Below are 10,071 nucleotides of genomic sequence, written 5' to 3' on the forward strand. Positions count from 1 at the left end.
CTCATAGCTCACTGGGCATCCCTTGGCTTCCACTGTGCTTTTGCCATGGAAGCAGCAATGACCCTATCCATACAATCTTTTCTATAATGCAGTCCCTTCTGCCACCTTGGTTACTGTACATACTACCTTGGTTACTGTACATACCGGGCCTACCCAAAGTTTTTAAGACACTAGCACGCTGCCCCCCCTTTCCTCCACCACTGCAGGTAAAAAGGATGCAGCATCTGATACGCATCAACCACAGAAGGAGCCATATCTCTATCAAGCAGCTCGCTGTGCTCGGCCACATAGCAGCACAAATGTTTCTATGTCATGCAGAGCCCTGATCTGGCCAGCTGCACCCCCAGACGCACAGACATTTCCTGGAAAGGGTTCAGCTGACCACAGGAGCTGTCTGTGTGCCTGCAACATGCCCGTTGGCTCAGCGCTGGCCAGGTGCCTCAGGCTGGATCATGTAGGAAAGCATGCCTGTGCCTAGAAAGAGAGGATGTGAACCCCAGGAGACTCCCACGCAGTAGGAGAAGACCAGAAACCTCTTGTCAGAAGATGATCTGGGCTTGTCATTTCTTGTCAGCCATTTTCTCTGCAGAGGAAAGTCTCTCTGGAGCCCTGTTAAATGGTGCCCAAACCCTGTGGTGCCTCCACACATGGCCCAGGCTGCTCCATCAGGAGAGAGGAGGTCAGCTCAGACCACTGCAATCCAGAAACATGACCTGCAGGGAAGAGTTACTTATTTTCTTCAAGACAGAAAAAACCCAAACATCACAATGACCAGCACTGCTGATGGACCTGGAATATCCTCTCTTGTACAGACACCCTTCCCTTGCTGGGGAGGAAACAAAATATTTAATAATTTCAAAATAAATTTCCATAATTTGAATATTTTTATTAAATAATTTTAAAGATAGTGCAAGAGCTATTAATAATATCAGCATTAAATATTCATGAAGTATTTAATGATAACAATAAGCAAGTATTTCACTAAACGAACAGCTCATTAGCTAAACAGATGACTTTAATAAAGCCATTGTGGCACAAGCAGTCTATTAATTGACTCTATGTGGTTTGAAATCGTATAAGCCTGTCATGACCTTACTTTGAATCTTTAGTCAGAGCCCACAAGCTAAGTAGTGGATTTGCTCTGGGCAGTTTAGAGGAATATTTGAGGAAGGGATCACAACGCAGAAACACACGTCTTACTGGCAGCCATGCCACTGACTCAACACAATCACAGCCACTCTGACTCAAGAGCAACCCTAGCAGCACCTAGTTTTATTCTGCACAGATAAGCCAACTCTATCCACCTCTGGAGAACTTAGCACTATTTATAACATGACTGTCCACCCCACCATGCCACTGTCTCCAAAACATGCAGGTCTGCATTGCCTTTAGCACTTCAGATAAGAAGTCTAACAGATCCTTGCCCCCTCCTGATGTGCAGCAATAGCAACTGCTGCACGCTGCCCCAGAGCTGACTACATTCACGTTCTAGATGAGTTACTGCATGCTGAGTTATAGAAACCTTTGGGAGCTTTCCAGCCCTTCACCAATACAGTAGTAGCAGAGAGTGTAACCTCAGCACGAGTTTCCTCAGGGCACTGAATGCTCTGTCTCTCTCCAAGCTGCTCACCAGTAAAGAAAGGAAGTATGCAATGTCCTCAGCTAGTTTTACTACAGAAATAGCTGCGAGCTTGTGGGCATGTGTACACACAGATGCACGGTCTCCACTTGGATGTTTGGTCGCTAGGAAAGCAACACAGCACAAATAACAATCAGAAGAGGACAGCAACTTCCAGCCTTTCCCGGCAGGGTCTGGATCCATCACCTCCATCCCTGCACGATGTGGTTTGCCTATCTGATACTAGGAAGGGGTGAGGACAATGAGAGAAAGCATCAAGCAAGCAGAAATGTCCCTAAACTTTGGCCTTTCAAGGTATTTTCCATCCTGAGAAATGCAGTGGAAATATCTGAGTGCAGCAACAGCTGAGTGACCAGAAAGATGCAGCGTTCACTTCATACTGGCCACACCAGTAACCAGTCCACTTCTAAGTTTTGAAGAAATAGATTTCCCTGAATCAAGCCACAGCAAACCACAGGCCACACACCACCAAACCGAGAGCAGCACTGTGGAAAAGGAAATAAACGCTGCAGGCTGAAGAGCCACTGTTCACTGTGACCAGCATCAGAGCTGCAAGAAGGTGGGACCGCATACAAAGATGATGAACTACAGCTTTTGTGTACTGTGGGGTGACAATGTGGCAGACAGCCCCAGGGTTAACCCATGCAAGGGAAGAGCTCCATGGACCAGACACCAGAGTGAGCAAATAAGGGCTTTTTTAACAAAGCACCACTTCCCTTCCTTGCCCTTCAAACTGTCACGGGGGAAGTGCTGCTGGAGACAGAGAGCACACAGAGGAACATGGTGCCTTTGGGGACGGCAGCACTTCTGCTCAGCAACAAGCGTCTGGCTCCACTAGAGCTCAAGTCTGTGTTTTAAGATCAGTCCCCTTCCTGATGGCCAAACTGGGCTTGGGCTGCCTGCTCTGTGCTGCCCACATCACACCTTCCTGGTCCCCAGATCCTGATGTTTCGATGCTGAAGCCCCAAAGCTCCATGGCAGGGAAGTGGAGTCAGGCTCCCAGATTTCTGCCATGCTGCTGGAGAAGGAGCAGGGTGCTGGCCCCTGATCGCAGAGGCCTTCAGGGCTTTGGCCAGTGCAGAAGCCTGCTGTCCCAAATGAGGAAAGGACAGTGCCACTTACTAGAAAAATATACCTTTATTTACCATCTGTGTTTTGCTCAGGAGATAACAACCTGTGACAAGGGGGCCAGCCAAAGCCATGCTGCTGATGGTGGCCAGCACTGTGCAGGGAGTTGCAGGATCAGGTCTCCGTAGGGGACCCTGATGCATCAAAAGGGCAGGAAGGGGGTTGAAGATGCTGCTTTCATCTCAGGCACTGCTGTGTTGTTCAGATCCTGTCAGTAGAGCATATGGCCTCCCCACCAGCCCCACCACCACGGTGCAGTCATGGTTTATCTCCAGGGTTGGGACCCTCCTCCTGGCAGGGCTGCTTCTGGCACATTCCTTGCAGGGCAGTCAGAATGATTTAAATAAATGGGTTGGGGCACATTTTCTGGGATGGGAACAGTTGATAACTTAACATAAAATGAACATACCACACATAACAAGCCAGCTAGCAGGCAGGTGCCTGTTGTATAGCAGTCAGTGCCAAATGCCTGGGCAGGGTGGCCACCCATGGCTCGGGGGAGGCAGTTGAAGCCTCCATACTACTCATTCCCACACCACTGCCTGCAGCATGGCGTGGCATGGCACAGGCACCCGCAGCCCTGGCTCGAGTGGCCTCCTTGACACCCGCCAGCTATCCCCACATGCCTGCTGGCCAAAGCTCAGTAGGGCCATGAAACCATGCAGGGCCCCTGGCACCAGCATCTTCTCAGGTAGCAAGTAGTGAGTTTCAACAAGGTCTTCAGCACATTTTGAGTTTGTTGGGTTTTTTTTGAGGGGAAAAACGTGCAATTCTCTTCAGGTTGATGCCGTACAGCCCCAGTGTTTCCCAGAGGTCCGCTTTCAAGCCTTTACCAGTTTCTTGAGCCAAAAGATGCTGAAGGCATCATGCAGAAGACCAGAAGATGACTTCTTGGTGAGCTTAGAGGTGTGAGACTCTGGCTTGGCCACTACCATTCAGGCAGCACTCACCCCTCACTTGTCCTAGTGTGGCGGAGGGGGGGATGCCAGCCATGCTCCAACAGCCCCATTCAAAGCTTAAATAAGCCAAAGAATGTCTTGGATTCCTCAAAATTAACCAGAGAAATTTTGGAGACGTTAACATGCAAACTGTCCATCTTCCTGAGCTTGAATAAAGCCCCCAGGTAGCTTTTCCGGGCCCACGTTTTCTGACTTGTACAGTAGTTGATGCCTTTGTCCTCCATCAGGATGTGGCTGCCTGGTGAAGCCGGGTTTTTCTTGTAGACAACATGAGTCAATACCTGACTGCTGCAGATGCTGCCCCGGAAGAGCACATTGGAGTACACAAAGTACAGGCCGGTTTCATTGATGACGAGGCCCTGATCACGGTACTGAATGCCATCGGTGAAGGCGTGACCAGAGATGGGTTCCCACTCCAGAGGGAGGTCCCGCTGGGCTGGGTTCCCTGGAGTCCAAAACAAGAGAAAAAGTTTGGTAAGTACAAGCAGTTGTGTGTTTTTTCCTCAAGTCATACCCCATGTCACAACAAGTCAAATGTTCTCCAAGCCCTTGTCTGCAGCATGGAAATTCTGCCCCAACCTCATGCTGGTGGGAGCTCTCACCTTCACCTCACTCAATGCCAGTCACTTGTGACAGCCTTCTCTCTGCACACCCCAAATGAAAACCAAAAACCAAACCAAAAAAGAGCCCTCACTGTAAAGCCTAAATGAGGGAAAGAGATTTTAGGTGTGGTGTAACTTTCCACTGTCAGAGCACATGTATTACCAAGGGAAAAATAGGAAAGCCTGTGTGAGGTGGGGTCCTCACAACTACAGCCATGCCACCCACCCTCACCCTAACCCCTGCTCCCACATCTTGCTGGCCCCTCAGCTCATACCTGTTAAGTGTGCTGCCTTCGTCACTTCCTTTTTCATTGACTGCTCCTTCTGCCCTGCACAAAAATAGGGAAGATGTTAGCCACATGCTCCACGGAGAAGCCAGCCCGGAGTGCAGAAGGGAGCCAACCACAAAGGTGAAACTGGGCAGAATTAAAGCAGCAGAGGGCACATAAGCATCACAGCTTGTTGCAGCGAGGCAGAGCAGTGCTTGGGCAAACACTGCAGGGCAGGAGAAGGAGTTAAAAAGGATGAGTCACAGCAAAGGGTCTAGATGTGATCAAAAGCAAGGGGAAAGAGCAAGGAGAGCTTTCATCTTAAAATGGCTCAGCTGGTGAGCTCAAGCAGAGGACTCTCACTCCAGGCAGAGGAGAGGGACAATACTGCCCCTTTACACAGCATCTCTGGCCGATGCCAAGCTGACCGCTCATGTCCTGTCGTAGATAAGCCAGCTCTATTGCCACCCTTCAGCACAGCACTGCCAAGGACAGATGCACCCATGGCACTGCACTTCTGTCTGTTGGATACCCACCCTCCTCACAACTAGATCAGAGAAGACACTTGAGACATCCTGCAAACCATCAGGCAGACCTTGTCCTCAGAGAAGCAGAGCACAGCTGGGAAAATCCTGCCTTCCCTGGAGGGCTCTGTTCCCCTTGGAGAGATGGGCCAGTTACAGTGACTCGGTATTTGGATCCCATCCCACTCCATCCTTCCCTTCTCAGCATCTACTTCCAAGCATCATGTTCTCATATTTCAGAAGTAGCCTTTTCTTAGGCCAATTAAATTTTCCTCTCCTCTCCCCCTTCTCCTTTACATTATTTTCCCTAGCTTTATTTATTTATCCATCCCCCTCAAGAAATTCAGGGTTACTATTTATGACTTGTGTTCAGCTATCGCTAAAATAGCCTGTGATCAGAGCACTGAGCATCCAGTTAAAATGAGAGCCCCCCTTCTCCTAAGCAACAGCTTACAAAATGTATTGATATGGAACTTGATGGAAACCAGGACTGCCCTTTCTAGAGAATTCTGTTATTTTCAAGTTTGCTTTCACTTAGTATCAGAACAAACTTGAAAACACATTAGTTTTCCTACTAACCAAAATCCTCAAGGCAAAATAATCTTTTCAGATCTAGTAAGAATTGTCAAGAGAGCTGAAAATTTCTTTCCAACTTGGCCATCTTTAAAAGGTATATCCTCGCTGATAACATTAACATGGAATGTAAAAGTAAAATAATAGTTTGGAAGTTCAAAACATGATTTTTAACTTGTTCCATTCAGATTTAAATTCTTTAGTATTTTCCTAATGAAGTTTAGGAAAATTGGTAGATCCTTGTTGAAAGTTTTAGTTTCACTGAAATGACATTTCTAAAAGAAAAAAAACCCAATGACACATAATCAGGGTCTTCTCAACTATCTTTGGCTGCAGTGAGACTTTGTACCAAAAGAATTTAGGAAAAAAAAAGTAAGTTGCACTCTCAAGGGTAGGCGTGAATCCCCCACCCCCAAAGAAAATGAAACCTTCTGCATCCTCTCAAAATCTTAAAAGAGTAAGCAGAGAAAGGAGTAACATGTGCAGTGCCCTTCTCCATTCTGCTCCTTCCGTTTGTGTTGTTCCTACATGTTAGGACAGCCAGAAACTCACTTTTATGGCAGAGTACCCCTGGTACTGTTGCCCCACCAGGCCTGGGAAGCCCTAAGGTAGAGGCACGCTGCCCCGGGAACCTGTGGCTGACACGTCTAAGCACTCCAGCAGGCAGGGTGCAGAACTCCATCCCAGAGATAAAGTTCTTTTTCCAGCCAAGCCAATTAAGTCAGCCCTTTCAGAGCACCAAGCTGTGACCCTGCCTTTGCCCCCGATGAGGAGAGGGAAGAGTTCAACAGGAGCATTCACACATGCTAACACAGAGGGGTTCCTCCGCTATGTCCATCAACTCACCTATGAGTTTCTCCAAAGCTGGAGGGATGTGTTCAGTGCTGGCAGACTGTCAAAAGAGAAGAGTGACAAGCTGTCTTAGCAGAGTGAGAGCACAAGAGCATCATCTAAAGCAGTCAAAGACTATCTTTGACAGTGGCTAATTCCAGGTGCTCATGGGGACCTGCAGAGTGGTAAGAAATATACAGGGAGAGAGACCTTGCAGCACCCAAACACAAAGACATCAAGGTATATCAGTCATCAATTAGAGCAGTCCCCCACAGTAATAAGGAACTCTACTTACACTGGCATGGCAGACTTTTAAACTCCACCAGCCTGCCCCTTGGGAGTTTTGCACCACCTGAGCATCTCAAACCCAAATTTACGTTTTTCTTTTTTCATGTTTCCCCAGAGCCTCTGTGACCAGCCAGCCAGACCTCACCTCTCTGAGTTCAGCCAGTTCTTTCTCCAGGTGGAAAATCTGAAACATGCTCAGCCCCACTCCAGTGAGGGCCAGCAGGATCAGCAAGGAGATCACCAGGAAGCCGACGCTCCTCCTTTCCCTGTTGTCCCTTGGCTTTCTCCTCCGGTCAGGTACTGGTGGTGGGAAAGGAGCGACGGGGGGTGCCGGGGGGCAGGAAGTACTTGCATTGGCACAGCCGTCCACCCAAAAGATCTGGGGGTACACATAGTTTAAGTTCTGCTGCATGGCCGGGAGCGGGATGGGCTGGACGTGCTTGGCGTGATCTTCCATATGGCAGCCAAAACCTGCCCCTGGGGCTGTCCCAGACTGAGCCCTGGGGGAAGACCCAGCTCTGCCTTTATACGCCTGCATCACTCCAGCAGTGAACACCCAGCTCAGATGCTGCAACTCTATGAAAGCCTCAAGCATCAACAGCAAACCCCAAAGAGTTTCCGCCCTCGGCTGCAAATTCGGGGCAGCCGCCTGCTCCTCCCACACCGAGGCAGCACACACACACAGCGGGACCAGCCCAGAAGCACACTCTGCTCACACAAAACCACATTCGGCAGCCAGGGTCGGGAAGCAGGTGCCCTCAGCAGCGAAGTGCTTGTGGGGTGCACACAAGGGCTGCGCTGCCAGGTAGGGGCTGAGTAATCAGTCCAGTGCACACCCACCAGCCAACCACCCTTTCCAGCAGCCCACTCGGGCAGAGGCAGCTGCTTTTCCACTGTGGTGTCCTGGACCACAAGCAGAGCAAAAGGAATGACAAAACATCTGGCACCCTGCACAAGAGGAGAGAGGCAGAGCTGAGGATGACTCCTCTCGGCAGAAGGATGAAGACTTGATCCCAAGTGCAGCTGTAGGTGCTGGGGAATTGCTTCATTTCACACAGGACAAATTACTTATCGCTGTCTGTGGCGCATCCCGCCTTTTCCTTGGCTGCTCCACAGGGCACAGATCCCACGTCACAGAACACCGGTCCCAGACACCATCTCACTGTGATAAAAACCAGCTTAATTGAGAGGAGGAAGACACTGCCAGTGCTGCAGCCTCAGCAGAGCTGCCCCAGCATTAACAGCCCAGGTAGAGCCAGCTCAGTGGGCTGCCTTCACCCACAACACCGAATCATGGCGGGGCACTGGCCAGGCTGAACCAGCCATGTGCTCTAATGTGGGAAACAGAGTGCCTTGGGGCACAAGCAGGCTCTTCTGGCAGCTTCTGCTGCCCGTCTTACCCTTACAAATATTATCTGCAATCCCACAGTCCTCTTCTAACCTGAAGCTGCCTTAGATAGGGAAGGGCTTACTGTATTAGATAGGGAAGGGCTTACTGTATTATCTCTTCAGTTCAGTGCTAAGCACTGCAGCAGGACCTAACCTGGCTGAGTAACTTGTGATTAAAGCCTGGGGTAGACACTGTGCTACTCATCTTGGGAGAATTTCTCTTGCCTTCCAAGAAAGGATCCAGAATTCAAGCCATGCTGCAAAGACCAGCACTTAAAAGAGCTCATTACAAAATCATAATGAGGAGAGACAGGGACATTTTCATTCCTCTATTTCCAATTTCTCAATTTCCATTCCTCATTGACCACAGATTGCTAAGTGGTGGCAATGAGATTTTCCCCATAGATTTACAGGTGCACACAAGTGGTTATAAACAGTAGTTTGCTCTTCCATTTTACAGACCTACACTGAACTGTGTATTTGTATGGGATAGTATTTAAAAAAGGACACGTTTAATACAAGAACAAACTGGAGATTTGTCTCCTCTGTGGCTGAAGGAAGCAATCCCAACATGCAGGCTTTGATCTTGAACATCAAAACTAGGGTCTGAGAATAGAGCAAGGGCTCAGCCTTACCTCCAACCACACCAGTAAGTCAGACGTGTCCTCAAAGCCTTGCCTGCACCACCAGACACCCCACTGCTTTTTGAAGACGTTCACCACAGCTGTTTGCTGCAGCAGTGATCCGCAACATGAGAGGTTTCAGCAACCCATCTGGCTCTTCCTTGTACTTCTAGGTTTCTGACATACAAGATGCAAAAGCAACATAACTCCAGCTCTAGCAGTTCAAAGCCTGGTCATGCCTACCCTCACTCAATCCTCTCTGCGTCCCAGAACAACGCTCCCCAGCCAGCCCGATGACAGGTCTTCGTCCACTCCTACAAACACTAGAAGAGGGTCACAGAACAGGCTGGGCTCAGCTCTGCACCTCCTGTGCCACGTGGTGAACTCCAGCCTGCTAACCAGCGCTGGGCATGGAGAGAGAGATGCCTCCAAGGCACAGGGAGCCAAGAGAGGCAGCAGGACAGCTGGGCAAGCATCTCCCACCAGCACACTCCCCACCACCCCGCCTGCGCAGCACCCCAGCCCTGCTGCTGCCACCACGGGCACCTTGCCACCCACCCAGGCCCCTCGCTCAGCAGTCAGTCCCTGCACTCCCTTGCTCTGAGCCGTGAGCACAGCACACCCGTGGCTCTTTGCAACACAGATATGGGTGACAGGGAGCACCCATCTCTTAGAGCAATTGAATGGGCCACAGAGGACATTAAATAGAGTGATGGCTCAGGGAGCAGGGACTGAAGCCCAGGACTTCCTCAAAGTTGGAAGCATTGCTGACAAGCATGTCAAAAGTCATCATGCACATAGCTTTGCCTGGAGAGGATCCACTCTCAAGTTTTTTCTGACACTGTTTAATGCAGCCAGCTTATCTTGGTGGGATTGCAGGCACAGTAGCAGTCTCCCTTAAATGTCAGAAGCGTACTTATTTCTCACCCACTGCTTCCTATTTTCACAAAGATGTGTTTTTTTATGGGTGGGTGAGAGCAGAGACGATGAAACCAATGAAAGCCATTTCAGCCACGTCTGCCGCATCTTCTCTTCTGGATGCTCAGATCAAGAGCCTGTTAATGCCACGTATTGTGGCAAGCCAAAGATGGGGCTATTTTACCATCAAAGGATCATCTTCGGTGCACAGCATGCTTTGAGACCTCTCCCTTCCTAGCACACTCTACTGTGCTGGTTCTGCTGTCATGCTCTGATTCCTCTGTCACCGCCTTCAGAGATCACCAAGATGATATGCACTGGAAGACAG

The 10,071-nt window shown here is 49.5% G+C and overlaps 1 protein-coding gene across 2 annotated transcripts; it reads right to left on the bottom strand.

The window, feature by feature from the left end:
• Nucleotides 1-2,772: 2,772 nt before the first annotated feature.
• FASLG (Fas ligand) lies at nt 2,773-9,529 on the bottom strand. 2 transcript variants are annotated; one of them, XM_074832857.1, is made up of 6 exons: nt 8,838-9,529; nt 7,761-7,975; nt 6,959-7,192; nt 6,541-6,586; nt 4,604-4,657; nt 2,773-4,171 (listed from the first exon to the last, which is right to left on the bottom strand). In XM_074832857.1, exons 2-6 carry the CDS (start codon nt 7,860-7,862, stop codon nt 3,777-3,779), a joined length of 831 nt encoding a protein of 276 aa, XP_074688958.1. In that variant the 5' UTR covers nt 7,863-7,975; nt 8,838-9,529; the 3' UTR covers nt 2,773-3,776. The 2 variants fall into 2 exon arrangements, with proteins under 2 accessions (XP_074688958.1, XP_074688956.1); XM_074832855.1 differs by lacking the exons at nt 7,761-7,975; nt 8,838-9,529 and having other exon boundaries at nt 6,959-7,721.
• Nucleotides 9,530-10,071: the final 542 nt, after the last annotated feature.

Source organism: Strix aluco, chromosome 8 (genome assembly GCF_031877795.1).
Source record: "Strix aluco isolate bStrAlu1 chromosome 8, bStrAlu1.hap1, whole genome shotgun sequence".
NCBI classification, from domain to species: Eukaryota; Metazoa; Chordata; class Aves; order Strigiformes; family Strigidae; genus Strix; species Strix aluco.